This window comes from Onychomys torridus, chromosome 12, assembly GCF_903995425.1.
Source record: "Onychomys torridus chromosome 12, mOncTor1.1, whole genome shotgun sequence".
Taxonomy (NCBI): Eukaryota; Metazoa; Chordata; class Mammalia; order Rodentia; family Cricetidae; genus Onychomys; species Onychomys torridus.
Window position 1 is genome coordinate 52,178,253 of NC_050454.1, and position 21,000 is coordinate 52,199,252.

The 21,000-nt window shown below is 38.2% G+C and overlaps 1 protein-coding gene across 20 annotated transcripts in view; it reads right to left on the bottom strand.

Annotated features, from left to right (window-relative positions):
• Robo2 (roundabout guidance receptor 2) overlaps positions 1-21,000 on the bottom strand; it is a 1,547,722-nt gene that overhangs the window by 514,587 nt on the left and 1,012,135 nt on the right. For 2 of the 20 annotated variants that reach the window (XM_036203251.1, XM_036203261.1), the window contains exon 1: positions 19,481-20,687. The exons of 17 other annotated variants lie outside the window; for them this stretch is intronic. In XM_036203251.1, coding sequence (XP_036059144.1) covers positions 19,481-19,541 — 61 coding nt within the window. In that variant the 5' untranslated portion in view covers positions 19,542-20,687. Of the gene's footprint in view, positions 1-19,480; positions 20,689-21,000 lie in introns of those variants that run through there. One more of the 20 variants, XM_036203244.1, reaches the window with a different exon arrangement.

Below are 21,000 nucleotides of genomic sequence, written 5' to 3' on the forward strand. Positions count from 1 at the left end.
GCACAATGAAATACCATCCAGTCTCTGTCTTCATAAGTGTAAAAACACAGTGTAAACTGATATTAACATTATGCAGAAAATATTTCATTCACAAAACACATCTTTAATGTGCTTATTATTTGTTGTCCCTTTTTTATTATCTGAGCAAGCAAAGTTACCAAATTTACTCAGAACTGCCTCTCTTGAAAAATGAAGGTGCTGGGGGTGGGTTCTTGAACAAAATGGCCCCCAAAAAAGATAATAACTTCATCAAAGAATGTCTTAGCTACATTAGGGGGAAATTCTGGGGGTCAGTGTCAGTAGTTTGGCTCTGGTTATCATCCTTCTTCCATAGTTTCCAGACTTAGTCTTGTTGAAACTTGCTTAGCTGAGTGTGGCTTCACCAGGCTACTATTCAAATATTCCAGACCTTTCAGGCGATTCATTTTCCCACGGAAGGAAACATTTCTGTTTGTGTGGGGTAAATATTTAAAAAATATGTTCTAAATTGCATATTATGAGCATCTTCCAGTTATTTTCAAGGAAAGTTCAACTTCTCTATCTTTTATAATTATATTTTATGACAACTTTGAAGTTATATTTTACCTTAAAATATTATTTAAGCTACCTTTCAAAACTCGAAGTGGAAAATTAAGAAATGATATGGTTGTTATATACATCAATAGAAATAGTGTCTGGCATCAGTTGTAAATATTACATAGAATTAATACTGAATGTAGTCAGCAATTCTGTGAAATGATAGTTATCATAGCATTGCTGTGCAGAGGAGAGAGACTGAGTCCTCCATATTCTGTATCACCTACAACTTTTATTAATAATTCACTGTGAAATATGATTGTGAACACTGTGAAATGTGTTGCACAGTTCTAATCACTTACAGGTGTCCATCATCAAAGTAGTCCTTTCGGAGTTCACAAGCCTTTATGAGAATGATAGTTCCTTTACCAATATTGTACAGTGACTGATACAATCCTCAGGAAAGGGAAATTACATATATATAGGCCTTGACTTTGTTACAGAAAAATGAAGACCAAAGGCATCAGGATTTAAAGTTAGTAGGAATATGTAACTAAAGTTGAATGAAAGGGGGAAAAAACCTTAACCTCTAATGTCTTGTACAGAAATCACAAGTGAGAGCCACGGATATTGCCTTTGCATCTAGTATTCTTTTTATGATTTTTGTGAGGCTAGGCATCAAACCCATGGCTTTGTACATGCTAGACAAGTGGTATACTACTGTACTACATGCCTAGTCAGGGCCTAATACTTCTAAAACAACAAATAATTTCTTCCTCACTTGTTTCTCTCATTCTAAAATTAGGAAATTAGTTTTTAGGGCTCTAATTTCATTGTTAATATAATATAGCTTAGCCAAGCTACACACACACACACACACACACACACACACACACACACACACACACACGCATACCTGCTGCTATCTGTATACTTGAAGTCCTTCCCAATGACTATACTTAGGTGTTCAAGTGCTTCTTATGCTATGATCCCACAAGAAATTGATAAATCAAAATCAATACAATAGTATCAGCTGGAAATTAATGATTGCCTTCCACTACCTCTCACTACCCACTTTAACTTATTTTGTTTCTACTACCTATGCCAGCTCCCATTCCCCACACTGTCCTTCCTTTTTTCTCTTCCTATGTCTCTTTTACCTTACCATTTCTACTGTGACAGTTTGAAAGAGAATGGCCCCCACAGGCTCATATACTTGAATACTTGGTCCCCAGTTAGTGGAACTGTTTAGGAGGGATTAGGAGGTGTGGCATTTTGGAGTAAGTATAGTCTTGTTGGAGAAGTGTCACTGGAGATGGACTTTAATGTCCTTCTGATGATTTTCTTTGTTGTTGTTGTTGTTGTTTTTCCAATCTAAAAAGACTAAATCTTTCTCAAGAAAATCCCTGACATTTATTTCAAGACTTCTCCTCTCTGATCCTGAATTCAATTACAAATAGTACATATTCCATGCTTTAACTGACCTTTCCATTTTGTCTCCCAAAACAAATCCACTGTTCAAATGATAATCTTAGCTTTCCTTTCTTTCTGAATACTTGGTTCTAATTATATATCAAATGCAGCTTTCTCACAACGTCCAGGAAAGCCTTTTTAATACTCAGTGAGTACTGTAAAGCCTCATTTGTAGTGGTCATTGAGGGTAAGACCTTACTTATGTCAGCTTAGGGTCTAAAGATCTCAATCAACTGAATGTAATCAGAGTAAACTAAGATCTGCTAAAGGGTTGGAAGTAATTGGGGAGTGGGAGTGGGAAAAGCCCCACACAGATCTGCCACTCACCTACTCTAGAACATTCTTTCTCGATTTCTTCTAGTAAATAGGGCTAGGATATATAGTCAAATGTATAGTGTAAGTTTGCTGGCCCACTCACGAGGTAAAAATTCCTTTTTAAATGCTTGGGGAAAAGAGAGAAAGCATTGTCAGGGGCAGACAGATTCCTGAATAGGCAGGAAGGCCCCTGTACAAGCATGTTGACCTGAATGCAAGTCCACAATATTGTGACAGGGAGAAGAGTGAATTAGAACGGTGGGTGGGGCTTGACAGTCACCAGCCCAGCTTCAGGCACAGTGACAGACCTTCTCTCAAAGGAATGAGGTAGAGAATGATAATGAGCAAGTGATGATGTCTCCTTCTGGACTCTGGCCTTTGGCTTCTTTAAGCATACAGAAAAGCTAATATATGTACACACACACACACACACACACACACCACATATATCTTTTACACTCAAGACACAAGGTGCTTTATCAAAATTATAATAAAGCATTCAAATTGTCTGTGTATAAGTAAAATTTCATTCTAACGCTGTCCTGCTCACTGGTTTGCATACATTGCCTTATGTACACTTTCTCTCCCATATGCATGGCTGTATAGGGTGGCTAAAAAAGTAGGTCTAACGTATCAAATGTAGATATTCCTTTGTGGTTTATGGAGAAGTTCTGATGCTGATCTACTGTAGTACACCTACTTTACCAAGCAGCTGGGACACCTGGAGACTGGCCTTAAAGCAAGGCAGGGTTGCTAAGGGTTGGCAGTCTGTTCTACATTTTTTTTTTCTGTCTCGTGGGGTTACCATCAATGGTACAAAACATTAACCAAAGTTCAGAGACCAGCTTGTATGATATACCTTTAAGATATCTGCAAATAGTTTAAAGCAAGATAGGTTATTTTACAATTGCCATAGGGCAACACGTTGCCTTGGACTTTTCATTTAAGATAAAGGGACTAGAAGAAAAGCAGCAGAAAGGCAACCAGAACTGAGGTAGCCCATCGGAGGTGTTATTTCCATACCTATTACTATTGTGCAGTTATCTGTGGCAAGAGCTCTTGAGCTTTGCATGTTCTCTTAAACTGTATAGCCACAAAAGGTTCATGTGCAGCTTCTCAGATCTCATTAATGTGGAAGGCAGCAGAATGATAATGTTCTGGATTATGCTCAACTAGTTCATCTAATTACAACTCTCATGCATATATAGAGGGAGCTCATAATAGTTCATGACTTTTCCTTTGAACTATAATGCAATCTTATATTAGGCAACACGTATAGTATGAGCCAACAATAACTGACATGATAGTTGATTCACCTAAATACATTTCTTTGCTTCTAAGGAGTTTGATAATAATGTCCTAAAGGATTGCTAGCCAAATATTCTAAATATTGTCACACTGTTACTCATTTGCCCCCAATATTTAATAAGTTCTTATAGGAGTGATTTTCGTATTATTCATCTGGAGTGGCAAGGACATGTAGAAACTATAAGTGTGGCTATCTTTGCTTTCAGTTGACACATCTCTTCCTAAAGAACCTCTCTCAACGCTAGCTTGTGTGTCTAACCAAACAAAACCTTGCTCAGGTTCTGTCCATGAAATACAGAGTGAAAGAAGAATACCCACTGCATTCAAGCCAGGTTCTCTGATGCAACACTCCAGAAATGGCCACTGATATCCTATGGCCTTTACACTAGGACCCAGCAGCTGACTGCTCTCACTCTCTCTGAGACTCTTCTACATGTTTCCCAGGGGCCCTTTCAGTGTTATTGCTTTGCCAGCTTCTCCCTCTACTTGGATGTCTAGATTTCTGATTACTTCCCTGAAGAATTGGTTTACATTGATGTACTAAATAAAGCATTGGTTCTTACTGTGCTAAGAGTATTTTCTTTCCTACTGATATTTTAGTAAGTCATTAGGCATGCTTCTGGGCGAGAGGGAGGTCACAATGGTTTTCTAATGTGGAGGAATAGAGTTTCTTTATCACTTTATTCTTTATCACTAATAAAGATGTTAAATCGAACCTCACTTGAAGCTGATCTCTAGACATCACTCATCAAATCGTTACATTTCCATCTCTGATTGCCCTTGGGTATTACCATCTCTTAACAAGATATTTCACCTCCACAAAGTGAAAAACAGGTTCTAAGAAAGAGCACAAGTGTGTTTGAAATGTTGCTTGTTCTCATAGTTAGACTAAAGCAAGGATTTCCGGTTGTGAAAATGAATAGCTGGATTAGAAAATGCTGCTGCTTCAAAAATAAAAATGAGAGATAAGGAGGGCATTTTCAAGAGACACTAAAGCTTGGTTTCATTTACCTTTTCTCTTCAAGCAGTCTACTAGTACCAAGGTAATAGCAGCATGGGTAACATCAAAGCACACAGCTCAGATGCCGCTCACAGACTTCCCAAATCAGGAAAACTTCCCTACCCATGCAGTGAGTGGATGAACAAGGGTCTTAAACCTCAAGCAATTTTTATCTGAACTATGCTATATATATTATGTAATGAAAGATGTAAAAAAGATGTAATGATATTTATAAATGTCTTCTATAATCATTTATGCAGAACTATCCTCTATATAAAATATTCACATATATGTATATACATATGAATAACAACTTTGCAAACCTCAAATTGTCCTTTAAATCCAAGTGCTCTTGGGGAGCTAACACCTGCCACCCACAGTACTTTCTCATTAGATGCCTCTCTAAACTCTCCAGAGCATTGTAATTAGTTTCTTTATCAAACAAATGGATATTGTGAATCAGACCTGCCTAAACAACACTGTGAAGAAGAGACTAACAGCAGGTTTTTACTTCAATGTTATGACAAACATTGCCAAGATCTGAGACAGACTAAATACTTTTTCTTTTCTTTCTTTCCTTTTTCCTTTTTCTTTCTTTTCTTTCGCAGTACTTCTGGGGATATTTTGACTGTTTTATTTCATTTGACAGTAGTCGCAATTAACAGTTCATAAAACACTATGCTTTGAAAGAGACTATCACAGGTATTGAACATTTAGCAACTTCGTTGTCAAATGCTTAGACAATGTAGAAGATCTAATTTGCAAAATGGTCAAAGTAGTATGAAGACCTTTCTTGTCTGCCTTTTCCCCCCATTAAAAGCAGAGGGTATTAATCACTCCATCTCAAAGGCAGCTGACTGAAGCTATTCACTGAGTAGGGCATTCTTGCTCATGTGGCCCCATGAATAACTCTCAAGGCTTTTATTACAGCTCTGAGTGGACTCTTAACAGCACAGCCACCCTTTAGTAGCTCTTGTCCCCTCAGGCACCAGAAGGATTAAGGATAATGGCTGAAAGAAAGCATCATTGGTAAAAACAAAAGTTTTCACAGGAAAAAGTGGGACCAAAGTGGACACACTGGAGACAAGTCATGATTCATGGCCGGTGCTGTGTTCTGCCTTTTCCTCTCCCTCAATACACTCTTTAGTTTTACTGATGGGTATGAAGCAAGCAACCCAGTGCACTTCTCCTAGCAACCGATATCAGCCAGGGAAGAAGGCATGTCCTCTGCTCTAAGAGAAAAACAGAAGAATTTGGCTTCATACAAAACAGACACATGTTCCTTTTGCATTTGATCCCCAATTGATTATCAAGAAAGATTCAGCAAATGCTAAATAATTTTGTTTTATGTGAATGTGAACAATCCATCGAACTAAACATCAGCCGGTCTAATCGCTATGTAGTGGCCTTTCAAATGCTAGTACAATCAATGTATTTAAATGCTCAGTTTTCATTTTCAGTACACCATCTTGGTGATCTTCTATAGCTCAAAAACTTCACCTTCCCAGATACATCTGTTTACTTCTTGGATCATTGCAAATACAACAATTATGCACAAACTCCCAGAGCAGTCCATGTTTATAAAGCTTAGAATTGAATCCTAGCAGAATTCAGCCTATAAAAGCATATGTCTGTTTTTTCTCACTTGTGTGCTATGTTCAGTTCCTGGTTAAAAGTATTTTTTAAAAAAAAGGCCTTTAAATGAGAAAAGTAGAGTTAACTTGGAATTTAAATTCAACATAAGAAGATCTATAACTGACACCAACAAGAATCTAGAAAATTTCTAATGGGTAACCTCCACAGCCATTAGAATCTCACAGAAATGTACAAGAACACAACTGAACCTGCAAGTTTCTCTTTTGAAAACGTAAGTGGTCTGTCAAATTATGAGAGACAGGTAGGCCTCAAACAACTGCTTTTATTCCTATTTTATATCTATGTGTTCCTGACATAAAAAAGCTACATTTGCACCCCCACCAAATAGGTACCCACATACTGTGTTTATTTTTTCTCTTCTTATATCACATTAAAATTTGACATCACCCAGGTTATCAGATACAAAACTGGGAATGAAAACACTTGAGAGTATATTTTACTTCCAGCTTACAATTTTCATGAGAACCAGGAAAAACACTTCTGGCATACTTGTTATCATATTTCTTTTTTTTTTTTTTTTTTTTGATAATATCACCAAACACACTGACCATGCCTTGAGGAGGAGAGGTCAAATGACAGCTTCAATATTTGGAAGCACAGGGTTCATGCACAACCTGAATATTTTTGCATTGCTGGTTTTCAACTCAAAATTAAGGTTGTAAAAAAAAAATGCAGAATATGCAAGGTGCCACATGCCTTTAATTGCAGCACTCAAGAGGTTAGAGGCAGGGGGATCTCTGTGAGTTTGAGGCCATCCTGAGCTATATAGTGGGCTTCAATACATCTTTGATCTTGAGACTGCTGTTTCTAAAAAATAATAAAAACAAAAATGTGGTGAGAGAAACCATTTTGGCACCATCAAAGGAAATATTCTTGTTTTTTTCGAATTCCATTCTGTATGAAAACTTCTCATCAATGTTGTAACACCTTCCCTGCTTGCCTAGTTCCACTCCTTCCTTCCTTTCCTTCTTTTTGACAGCCAAGAGTTTCTAATCTAGGTTGGCCTAAATGCCCAGTGTAATAGATGATAATGTAGAACATCCCATATTCTTGTCTCTACCTCTTCAACAAGCATATGCCACTACACCCAGTTTACACTGGGAATCAAACCTGGGGTTCTATGAATGTTATACAAGCAGCCTATCAACTGATATTCCTGGTACTGGTATTTGTTTTTATAGGGTTACATTCTACCCAGACACGCCTGTATATCTAGTACTTTGGAGGCTAAGGCAGGAGGATCACCTTGAATTGAAGGCTTGTCTGGCCCACATATTAAGGTCTAGCCTGATCACATATTAAGGTCTAGCCTGATTAAACAAAACCATGAAACCCTGTTACATCAAAAACTAAAAGTAATAAGCAGTTAAATTCACAGATTTCTCTTTTGTATTCAGTTTCTCCTATGACATATGACAAGAATGAGAAAGATAAAATAGAATTTGTTTAAGAAAAGTTCCTATTGATGGTATTTATATGAATGTTTGAACACACAGGCTATTGTGTGCAAATATGGGAAAGTGAAATGTCTTTTCTAATTGAGTGGTTCAACAATGTCCTCCTGTGCTTGGCTTTCAGTAACTACTACACTGCTATTTGGCAACATGCAGACATTCACTTTAAAGTTCTCAGGCAAAATGGCTTGCTGCTAAATTCACCTTAAATTTCCCTTAATTTAATGTAATTTTGAAAATTACATTCTAATTTTCACACATCTCAACAAATTATTTAAACCATATTGTACCATTTGCTAGTACTTGGGAACATATATCATAAAGCTTTAACCTCTGACCTTGATTTGTAAAATTTCACACATTTTAAAAGAAAAAAAATAATGATGTCTCTAATTCAAAAGCTCTCCTATTTTCATGGTACATATGGACATGTTAATTAGTTCTAGCCATGCCAGAACTTTTGGGTAAACCCCTTATATTCCAGACTGTTTTTAAGTTGGTGGTTGTTATTGGAATTTGAATGTAGTGTAACAGAATCCCTGAGTGGCATCCCATGATCATTAGCTAATTTCTAAAAGGCTTGTGACCAAGAACAAGGGAAAGATATCACACATCAATTGTAGCCACAGAAATTTTAAAATGTCTGCTAAAACCACTGTGTTGCACGGGGTTTCAGTTCTCAAGGTCAGGAGTGCTCATTGATTTTCTTAGTTCCAATTTTAAAACTCCAGTTATTCATAAGACTATATAAAGCCAGTTATTAATAATGACAGAAATTGGAAGAAGATCACAGATTTGGATTATTTGCCCATTTTCCACGTGTATAAATGCATCACTCCATCCAAACCAAAACACAGGCATGGAATACACACAGTTTGGGCAACAGATTACAGCTGTACTATATGGATGATAAGGTTACAGTTATAGATATTGCCTAGTATCATTTTTGCTTCTTTAAAGACACTTAGCCTTAATGTACTCAGCCAGAAGTAAATACAAGAATCTAAGGTGGAAGGAATCCAGCCGGGGATGGCGGTGGTGGCGGTGGTGGCGGTGGTGGCGGTGGCGGCGCACGCCTTTAATCCCAGCACTGGGGAGGCAGAGCCAGGTGGAGCTCTGTGAGTTTGAGGCCAGCCTGGTCTATAGAGTACGATCCAGGAAAGGCACAAAGCTACACAGAGAAACCCTGTCTTAAAACAAACAAACAAACAAACAAGATGGAAGGAGGCCTTGGAGAATGGACAGTCAAAGCTCTTGGTTTTTGTTGTGGTTGGTTTTGCTTTTGTTGGTTTTGCAAGGATGCAAACTATTAGTAAGAGAACAACTCGTTCAGTCCCTTCCTCAGTGGTCAAGCTATTTGATGTGACTTAGACCATCTTTTCCAACAGACACAACCCGTAATTATGCAAATCTACATAGGATAATTGTAAAATGATACTAAAATCCACATTTCTACTACCTGAAAGATATGTTATTTAGAAAAAAATGGAAACTCAGTATAGCAGCTCTATTTATTTAGAAATCAGTGGGTTTTTCTTCTATAAGACTTATCCCCATGGTACTTTTTAAAATCATAAACGTAGGTAAAACCATAAAGGTTAGGTAAAAATATTAAAATATAAATGTAAAATATAAATACACATGAAACAAACAACAGTATTATACCATCATATAATATTGGTTAGCAAATATTGTTGTTTGTAGGATGCCTACCTTATTTCCCCCTCTCTGTCACAACACTATTCACTTGGGAATGCAAAGCATTCTGTGATCAGCAGATGATGCAATAGAAACCCATGTCATAGCATGCCTGTCACAGTTGCAGAGGTGTGGTCACAGATGAGTCCACTTAAGCAACAACAAAAATTCTCATAAGTTGTCCAAAGGGTCATGCTACGAAAAATCTTATGAAATATATTGTGAATGTGTCTGCAAGGAAGCCCAAAGCTAGTGTTTGATAGCTAAAATAATCTTTCCACTTATTTCCTTATTTATACCAGTCAGGAAATAATAATATAATAATAAACTGTGAACAATTAAAGTAATATGTAACACTTCAATGATTTTTTATAAAATATAAGGCATCCATCACAGCATTGTTCATATAATTTTGTTCATATGTCATTATTCAATATATATTCATTTATTCCTCAAATGAATCTATGTTTGAGCTGGGTGGTGGTGGCACACTTCTTTAATCCCAGCATTTGGGAGGCAGGCAGAGGCAGATCTCTGTGAGGTAAAAGCCAGCCTGGTTTACAGAGTAAGTTCCAGGACAGGCAGACAAGGCTACACGAGAAAACTTGTGTTGAAAAACCAGAAAAAAAAAAAAAAGAAAAGAATCTATGGTAGAAACATTAGGACAATCATAAAAAAGCCTTTAGACAAACTGCTTTGCAATTAAGCTAAACTCTTTTCTTCTCCTAATCAAACCTCTGTCCAACCCATACTATTCTCATTTTTTTTTTCTAAAATGTAGTTTCTTATTTTTCTCCCCAATAAAGCCCATATGTTAAGTGACCTCTTTATGATGACACTTCCCAGGTTGTACCAGCTAGAAACCATATTCCTTCTTGAAGTTCACACAATCTTTTTGGTGTGTCTTCAACAACCAATCACCAGACACCACTTTTGTTTCACCTATTTGACTGGTGGGCCATCCTTTTATGCCCTCTTCTTCAATATTTTGAAGTATTTTTGTAATTTCGATCTTGTGAGTTCTCTTCAATTACTGTATAAAGCTTTCCACATTCAGTTAACACAAGTGAACTTGACACTTTGCAGAGACTTTAAAAATATGAAAAGTAGATCACAAATATATATAATCTAAGAGGGAGAAGACTTCAGAATTGATTTAGCAGGCTCTTGTCATTCTCAATAAGTCCAGCACGTTGGCTTGTCTATAAATCAGCACCCGATGGGCATGTGTTGAAAAAAGAAATACTAACCACAATACTGTCAAAGCTAGCTTATTGATATGTTCAGAAAACACCTGATCAAAATACTCTTCAGTCTCTAAAATTCAATTTGATTCCCATGTGGCAATGTTACTATAACAAAGTACATATATTTTCTGAGTTTTGGGTCTCCACGTGTCCAAATACAAGGAAACATGTGAAGTATTTGCAAATGAGTTTTCTTCCTCTTTGATTCTACATTTTATATTCATTAGCTCATGCTAAGTGGCAAGTTCACTTTTATTAACTAAATGTGTAAAAGTCCATACAGTAATTGAAGAGCACTTGCAAGGCCAAAATTACAAGTAGAATTCAAAATTCAGACTTCTGAATATAAGACTTTATTACAATATGAAATTGTTTCATTTCAGATCTTCAAACCCAGCCCATATTAGTCATTCAATAATTTTGTTGAAATAAAACATATTTAGCTTGTGCATTGCAGGTGTCAATGTGGTAGTAGTAGTCCTTTGGAAAATAATATCATAATTCCTCAAAAAGGTTGTGAGTGGAGTTACTGTATAACCAAGCAATTTCACTCTAGGTTAAATAAAGCATATTCATATTCAAAAATCAGTGACATTATACAACCCAAATCTCCATCAACAAATAAGACAAAACATAAATGAGATAAAATATTAGTAATAAAGGAATGAAGTCCTAATATATGCTACAATGTGAATAACTTTTCAAAATATTATGCTAAGGAAACTAGTCATGAAATGAAAATATTATGTAATGCCATGTTGCATTGATATCCTTGGGAGGAAAGAGGAGGAGGAGGGGATCTGGGGGAGAGCGATATGGGGGAAGGACTGGAAGAGAGAGGGAGGGGAGGCTATGGTAGAGGTGTATTGTAAGAGAGAAAAATAAAAAGGAAAATAATACGGATTAAAATGTAAAATGAAAAGAAAATAAACTAGTCACAAAATGTGTGTGTGTGTGTGTGTGTGTGTGTGTGTGTGTGTGTGTGTGTTGTTATGTTTCAAACAGTCTTGCTATGTAGCCCTGGATGGTGTCAAATTGACACGGATTCTTATGCTTGAATACAGAAGTGCATCTCTAGATCGAGCCCAAAATATGTTTAACATGACTGTTTAAGTGTATAAAGTAGAAAAACAATTCTGTAAAATCTAAATGAAGAGCAATAGTTTTCTGTATTAGAAAAGGGGCAGTATAGAAGGAAGAAGACAAAAGGGTTATTTCTAGGGTGAAAGCCATTTTAAAATTAGCTTCTAGGGAGGCTGTACAACTCTGAACTTATGCCTAAAAACACCAAACATTGTGCCTCCATCAGAAATTTTATGGCATATGGGAATGCATCTCTATGAGACTAATTATGGAAAATATATACAGACCAAATTTAGAGAGTATCTATTTCAGCCCTTATCTGAGATTTGAAAACGAATCCTCCAGTTAAGACTTCTTTGAAATATTTTCTTAAATCTAGACTGAGTATGAAGAAGGCTAAAAAGTTAAAGGAGGCAGTGAAGGAAAGAACTGCCTCCACAGTTGTCTACACATACAAACTCTCTCTCCTGCATCATCTTGAAATGTGTGTACCCCCCCACACACACACAAATTCACACATAATAACTCAAAGTAATTTTTAAAATTAAATCAGTGTTTAGAGAAGGTTCTACTTGTTAAATCCCCAATCATATATCAGTTTAGCATCTATTGATAACAGGCTTTTTGGTCATGGCAACTACAAGTAAAGCAGGATAACTTGTATCATGGATGATATTACTTTTTAGTTTCTTTTACTAATCTCTTACAATTATTACAGATTATATATTTGGGGCTACTTTTAGAACTTATCTATTTGATCCTACTTACAAATTAAAGCAATAATTTGCATTTGTTTTATAGATTATGAAATACATGTTAAATGTCCAGAAAAGTTTCAATTCTTGGACTAGATGTCCTCACAAAAGTCAGAGTACCTGGAAAGTGGTGGTGTATGGCCCTTAGTGGAATATCAGTCAGTGCGATGTTAAGCAAGTCAAATATTTGACTACGTACTGCTTGTCCATCAGTTCATGTGGGAGGAAAGGAAGAGGACTGTGATAATCATTGTAGAAAACACTCTTCGCTTGATAGAAAAAGGTTATATTAGAGAATATAGTTAATTCTGTATCTCTTGCCAAGCCGAAAGCATAATACTATAATACTGAGTCACCAGAAACCATATCACTTCTGTCAATATGCATATTTGATAACTTTATTAGTCAGTTTCTATAGTTTACAACATACACACACACACACACACACACACACACACACACACACACACACACACACACTTCTTATTGTAAGTATTTCCTGGGTTGGGCCATGTTAACTCAGCATCACAAAAGCCCTCCAGAAGCACATTTTCATTTACTCCACAAATATTTGACTATGCACTATCTGTCTTCAGTGCTCTAGGCATTGAAGGCGCACTGGTAAACATGACCATCAAGCTAAGCCCCTGGCATAAGGGCTTAGTGCAGGAGTCTGATTACAAACAAGCTGATGGCTGGCTATACTTATTAACTTCCGGCAGAACAAGTTAGTGTCTCCTGGTTCTGCATGTCTTCCTTGCAGAGGCACTAACTCTTGACTTCTTCCAAACTGTATTCAAAACTATTTATTGGAAGGACATTCCTAGGCCATACAAAGTGCCAATGGTCTCCCACAAAGATGTAAGGTAAATGTGGTTAGAATCAATATAATGAAGATGGTATCACCCACCTGGGCAAAAGTCATACAAGTTATCTTATTAGCCATTATGAAATATTCAGGTTCCAAGCTCAGAGTTCTTCACAGAGGGGCTAAGCCACTATGTGTGCCACATCTTTCTGGTCCCTTTCCCTTGGATTTTTAAGAACTAAGTAACAAAAGGAACTTGAAATCATAGACCATACCATGGCATGACTAACACAGTCCATCACCTGTGACTAGATGACTCCACATCTTTTGACGGATTTCCTGTAAGCGTGGCACCCTTAGGTTTTAGCTTGCAGATCTGCTAAAATATCAGACCCATTACATTTCCTAAAATGCAGACAATTACAGACACATACACATTCTTCTCCAACTGGAGGTAAGCTGTAGAAAACATATTTTAAGACAGGTAAAGGGGGAAGCCAAATAATATTTCAAAAGGATAAATTTCAGATAGGGCATCTAACAGCTACATTTTAAAACTTAAACATCCTCCAACGATCCCAAAGGTGGTACACTTGGGATCTGGGGGGAGCTTCTGGAGGTAGGGTAGACTGTGAGGATAATGGATGGGTTTTGTATGATTTTATAGTGGTACCTCAGCACCTTCTCTTTCTTATATTTTGCTTCTGGTCATGACATGAGCAGTGTTGGCATCCCCCCTGTTTCTCATGAAGTTCTCATTCCTATATGCCCAGAACACTGGGGCCTACCAGCCAGGATGGAAACCACCAAAATCCTAAGCCCAAAATATACCTCTTCTCTTTCTATCTTGATTATATCAGTTATTTATTTTAATAATGGAAAGTTTTTTTTTTTTACACAAATGTGTTTCCAAAGAGAAGATATTGAATAATAACATTATTAAATAATTAAGAAACTAAGATCTGGATAATGGCATTTTCTTAAGAGGAAAGATCAAGACCAGGCAGTGGTGGCACACGCCTTTAATCCCGGCACTCAGGAAGCAGAGCCAGAGGGATCTTTGTGAGTTCAAGGCCAGCCTGGTCTACAGAGTGAATTCTAGGAAAGGCCCAAAGCTACACAGAGAAACCCTGTCTCGAAATAACAAAACAAAACAAGAAAGGAGGAAAGATCAAATACAAAGGCCTTGAGTCAGCTGAATGACTTCCCCCAAAGTTCAGAATCTATATTCTAGATAGATAATCTGAACCATTGGCATCCCATAGGTAGAAGACAGTCTGAACTCATAAAGTCTTGTATATCTTAGTGCCAGGCCTAGTGGAAGCCATGAATAGAGAGCTACAGGAAAATGCACATCTTATTTACATGTGTATTAAAGGTCCCATTGGTTAGGTATGGAGAATTAGGAAGGGCCAGATGAAGGGATACTTAACAAAACTGATAAGTCAGTAGGTATTTATTAATAAAGCAGAATAAATAATTACAGAATCAGGGTAAATTTGGATGTTCATTGAAATTTTTTTTCAACTTAGTATGTATTTAAAATGGTTAATAAGAAGTTGGATGGGGAAAAAAATCACAAAATCAGGCTAAGTTTCAATTGTTTTATAAGAAGCAAGTTGTGAACTAAGAGAACAAGTCAACATGGTTCATTGCTTTTAGTCAACATGGTTCATTGCTTTGATCATGAAAAAAATGTAAATAATGATGCCATTTAACGAGATGGGAACAACTACAAAATGAACGTGTTCTATCTTGGGCTTAAGTTTGCTCTAGTATCAGTAGTTATTAAGCCAAGATGCCCCATAGTCAGAGGGACCTGGCAAGCATTGCTCCAGGCACTGGAGATACATTGTGTACAGACACATTAAGATGAATCCTCAATGATCTCAAACTCTTCTATGAAATGACTAGGCAGTTTTAGAGGCATTTCAGAGCATAAATATGGATGAGATGAAAGAGTGTAAGGAGTGGCTGAAATGAAGAAGAAAACACTAATGACTGAGGCCCAGTGACTTCAATGCTATTTTGAATTATAGGTAGATCATTGGGGTGGGTATGGTACATTCCACAGATGATGTTACATATCCATGTTTGCATAGCACCCTGATAAAAAACTAAATGAAAAAATATGTAAAATTTTCTACTAAAAAGAGAATAATCATCCAGTCATTCTTCATTCAATATTGTTTTAAGAAGAAAATTAATACCATGTCATATACTGATTGAGATTGAAAGGTCTGTACCTGGAGAAACTGTAAAAGACATGACAATTCTGTTATTTAAAAATAATTCTATAAAATGGTATATTATGTTTCCATTTCTGCTTGAACTCAGATCTCAGTTTGTCTAGGTTTGAAAAATACAGTATACATACATAGCAAGTTTATTTAAAATTATACAGCTTACTTAAAGAAAGGTGAGGATGTGTAAAACAAAGTTACATATCCCAAGATCAACAACTATTAATTTCACACCCTTAGATGCTGATTTGATCAATTATCATTTAATAAAGATTCTCAACAATCTTCTTCACTCTTCAAATGTCTCTAACACCTTTATAAAGTCGAAAATAGAAAAGAAAAAGAAGAAAGGAAGGAAGAGAGGGAGGGAAGAAGGAAGGGAAGGGAAAAGAAAGCAGAAGAGAAGAATGAAAGTAAGATGAATCAATCCCCCCTTTTTTTCAAATATTGTTCAAAAACCAAATCGCTTATGGAAAATAAATTTATCTCTTGCTTCATGGACTTCATAAACATATATTTCTAAATACATACATACACACACATACATATTCATTTATACCCTGGTGGGGGGCAGAAAGAGAGAAGGAGGGAGACAGGGAGAGAGCCCATCTCCCACTACATACATATCCACATTTAAGCCATTTCCCTATTTATCTATATTTTTACTGTCAAAGATGCTGTTTTTACAAGCTGCCAAGGAGTCAAATGACAAGAACTGAGTTTTTTGTCTGTGTATAATCATGACTTTTACTTTAAGATTTTCTTGTTTAATGTTCTAAGTAATCCTTTTTGGTTTATGGCCCACATGTTGCATAGCATCAAAGGTTATCCAAACAAAGCCAATTCAAATGTGATATTACGGCTTAGCTACAAGAACAAATTTCAGGTTACTTATATGCAATTCAAGTTCTGAAATGGGCTACATATGGCTACGATAATGAGCCCATTACTGAAAGAAGCACTTTAGCAAAATGTATAAACCTATATGAGAGTATGCATCTGCACTGCACACACACATTATCTTTATCTCCCCAAATACCACATGTGTCATTTCATTTAAGAATAGGTAAGGAGTAAAGAAGAGAAAATCATTATCATTGTAAAAAGACCTTTCAGAAGATTTGTAAGAATATCAAATTGATATATGGGATGGGATTATAATTTAAAATCTTGCAGTCATTCAAATTATATCCCTATAACTGACTGAAAACCACTATTATTTAAAAATGAATCTACTAAACAAAGGCTAAAATCATTACACACTCCATATTACAGTGAGCAAAACCTCCATATGGCTATGTGTTTCAAATGAAATAAAACCTTCACATCAAAGATTTTTTTAAAAGTTCATCTGCAGTTTTCAACTAACTTAATATTTATTCTTTATGGTTTGTTATAGGGAAAAGATTCTGAAAAGTCATAAATAATATTAGCACATATTTTCTATGAGGAAGCAAAACTCTGGCATTTTTTTCATGCACTATAAAAATGCACATATAAATAACCCACCAAGCAAATTTTAATGCAAATCTATGTATCATTTGTCACTGAATAAAATTAATTTCTATGTTGAGCACAAGGATAGTCAGTATATCTTTGGAATGGTACAAGCTTCTCCAAATTTGAAATTCATGTGGAAAATAAGCCCGCAGCTCCAAGAAGGACAAAAAGTAAATAAATATCACAGAATCCAGAAGGGCAGAGAGCTTAGAGACTCTGTACACCAGCCTCCTCATTGGATATGTGCATGCAGGTTTCCATTGCCTTGAAACAGCCTAGATGGCAGTATTGTCCACATCCCAAATTTTCAACAATCCCCATGGAAGAGCTGTCACCATTCTGAAGTATCCAAAGGCAAGCCAATGTCAAATGTATGGTTAGGTGCAAATTCAGTAAGAGTGTCTATAATTGCTTTTGATTCTGACCCAGCAGATTTTATATAGATGAAATTTAACATCACCTCTTCGGTCTTAAGTGTAGTACCTGTAGGCATTTTTCATTATATTACTATGAACTCTCTTGCAGATGGTCCAGACACAAAAACTGCCTCCTTATTTTATTATGGAAAATCAGAACAAAGGTTCTAGACAGTCTTCAGAGAAGTAAAATTAGGAGGAGGAGGAGGAGGCAGAAAGAGATTGGGGGGATATGCAAGAGAAAGATGGAAAGAAGAGAGAGAAGGATAAAATCGATAGGAGGGGAACAGAGGAAGTAGAGGAGGGAGAAAAGGAGAGAAAATATGTCACTGCTGCTGTTCCAGTAGACTAGTTAATTACATTTGTTTCATACATCTCCACATACCTTGGTACATTAATTACATTCTGTAACACCAAGCTTTTCAGATTCCCTCTGTCACTTCCACTAAGCAATTTAAGTGTATTCTTCCTGGAGAATCTGATTTTTCTTTTTAAATGGTGCTAATTCTATAGTCAAATGCATAGTTTATAAATACATTGCTATAGGAAAGTCCTAATACAATAATCAAACATATTTGGAACACATAAACCTTTTTGTTAGGATGGTACCCATGTATGGTAAAAGTGAACCTGTTAGAAATGATAATGCATGAATAATGATTATAGATAGGATTGTAGAAATTACCACAATGTCACTCGGAGTGATCAAATCCTAAGCTTCTACTACTTTGCATGGAAAGAGAGAAATGTGCACACAAGCACTCCTGCCAGATCTCTATCACTGGCGAGGGTGGGAGTCGCACATGTACTCCACTCTGCAGCTGAAAACAGCCACTTGACAGTGGGTAAGCTCATCTGCATTGCCTTGTGTTTGTAGATCGTCTTCCTTTCGAGTCTGTTCCTAGGTTCTGTACAGCAGCTTCCAGACACAAAGTTAGCTCCTACAGATGGGCCATACTAGGCAATGTCCCAAGTAATGAATTCAAAGGAAAGTTTATGTAGCAACATGTTATTTTAATGTCTTAAATATTTGGATTAATGTACTTAAGAGTCTTTTGGGAAATTATTTCCAAGCTCAGTTCTTGGGATGGGGATGAGTGGCTTAGTCCACTCTTTATAAATAACATTTGCCATTGATATACAAATGAATGTCTCTAGAAGTCAACTCCACCAAATATTTTTATTTTACTTTCAAAGAACAAACCCACAATATGTTTGTTCACAATTATTAACCTTTCTCATTCAAACAGCTACACAAGGATTTTGTAATATTCTCCCAAGAACCAGACATTTAGTTGAGGATAGCCCCAGAAACTGAATCTGAACAAAAGACAGGAGAGCCAGAGGTAAAAAACTGTCTGCTTGACAGAGTGGTTCAGCCTCGCGGAAGACACCTACAGCACCTGTTCCAAGTCCCCATTGTGTTGGTACACTGGGGACCCGGCTGAGGGCTCCCAGCTTGCAGCCAGCCTATAGTAGATACTGCCTCCTTCCTGGAGCCTCGCCCAGTCCCATTTGTGACATTTTTCTCTTTCTCGCTGGGATCTAAATCCTTCATTCTGATTTCATGCCGGGATAGCATTCACCGCCACACAGGTGATACACTTTGAACCTTGAGATGCCCAGTCTCAAATCCCTACTCAATGAATGCACCTGGAAGTTATCAGCTTCTCTAGTTCTGCCGCTGAACGCCTAAGCCAAAGTTTAGATACCAGAACAAATACCAAATAGAGAGTGGCCAGAGTCATGCTGGGCTCTTTCAAGACATTGTCTCTAACAGTTATTCTAAGCTGTCAGACCATCACTTATTGTAAAACTCCTCAATTAATTAATTACAATAACAACAATAGGTGACTATATTATGCTCCACTGGCAGCAGGTTAGAAACAAAAGACTCAGAACCTCTGCCCCCAAAGAGCTTGTGCATGGCCAAAACACACTCCCAACCACACTGACGTTTTATTTAGAAGCCACAACAACCCCGGGAAGAAAGGGGGTTTTAACTCACCATCAATCCGAATGCAGAGAAATCCAAAGAGCAATAGTAGTGTAAACATCAGCGGACTCATTTTGACATATGAAAAAGGATCCAGATTGTTTAAGAAACCAATCCCAGAGAGCAGAAGTACAAAAATAAGTATCAAAAAAAGAGGTAGGTCCGAAGTTTAGACTTTCCTAGAGATTAATTAAGGTCAAGAAGAGCAAAATGGCAACATCAGAAGCTGTTGGTGAAGAGTTCTGACACGGGACACGTTAGGAGCCATCCGAAAGAACCCAAGGGACTCCAGAGCTGCTTTACTTCCACAGGCTGGCTTCCGAAATTCCCACAAATTCAGCCCAGCTGGCGGGACTATTCACGTGCATCTAGCCCCTGTCTCCTTAGACTCCATTGCAATCCAAACACAAGTTCTTTCTTCAGAAGTCAAGTTGACGGGGGACAAAAAAAGACCTAATTCCTAGAAAGTGTTCCACAAACTTGCCAACGCGCTGCGGAACAACCATTGGCCTGCCCACCGGGTTTCCTCTGCCCGCCCGGGTCTCCTTCTCCGTAGCAGCAACACTTCGCGGAGTTTTGTTTTGTGTTGTTTTGTTTTCACTTAACTTCCATCCTAAGGATGTGTCAAAGCAGCACTTTGTGAGCCGGCCCTCTCCTCTGCCGCCCGGTCGCCTCCCTCGGAGTCTCTGGTTTCCAAAAAGGAAGGAAAGTGGGGAAAGCAGGACGGCTCGGGTGGAGAATGGGAACTCCTATGTGGTGAGGGAGCGAGGAGGGAGGCGAAAAGAGGAAGCAAGGGAGGAGGGAGGGGCTGGGCTAAAGCCGCCGCCACCCCCAGGGGCCGCCCCGGAGCGAGCTAGCGTCCAGCTGCTGTGGGCGAGCACCGCTAGACTAGGGATCCCCGGACCTGGGAGCCCTGAGGATGCTAGCGTGTGGTCCAGCCTCCAGGAGCAATCCTGCCTCCAGCCCCTTCCCGTGCAGCCGCTGCTTCGGCAGGCAGCAGAGGCTGCGCTGCGTCCGCCTCCTCCTCCAGCAGCTGCCGAGGGCTGGAAGGACTTGGAGGAGGCAAGGCGAGGAGGCAGGAGAGGAGGGGAGGAAAGAGCTGCTCCGTGTAGGTCCCCGAGAGGGGGTGGAGGATGAGGGCTGTACCCAGATCACCACCACCGATGGTCACCCTCCCTTCCAAAGGGCGACAGCTCGCCCCTGGGTCCTCGAAGCAGGGGTAATCGGGCAGGCGATGAGTCTTGGGGGCGGCGGGGGGGACAGGGGGGACGGAAATGAACCAATGTGGAGCCACTGCGGGCTAGGAAGGACTGCGATTAGCCATCAACTCTTTTCCCGTTCCAGGAGCCTCCCGGGTGTCCCCCTCCCTCCCTCCTCGGGAGGGGTGAGGTGGACTTCCAGCCTCCCGCTCCTCACGCGGCCCCGTTTAATGGGCAGGTAATTTTCTCGGTGAGTGATTTCATGGAAGCCCTTCCTAATTATTCATCGCTCCGTCTGCTGGAGCTGCACGAGAGCTTTTCTAGAAAAAGATG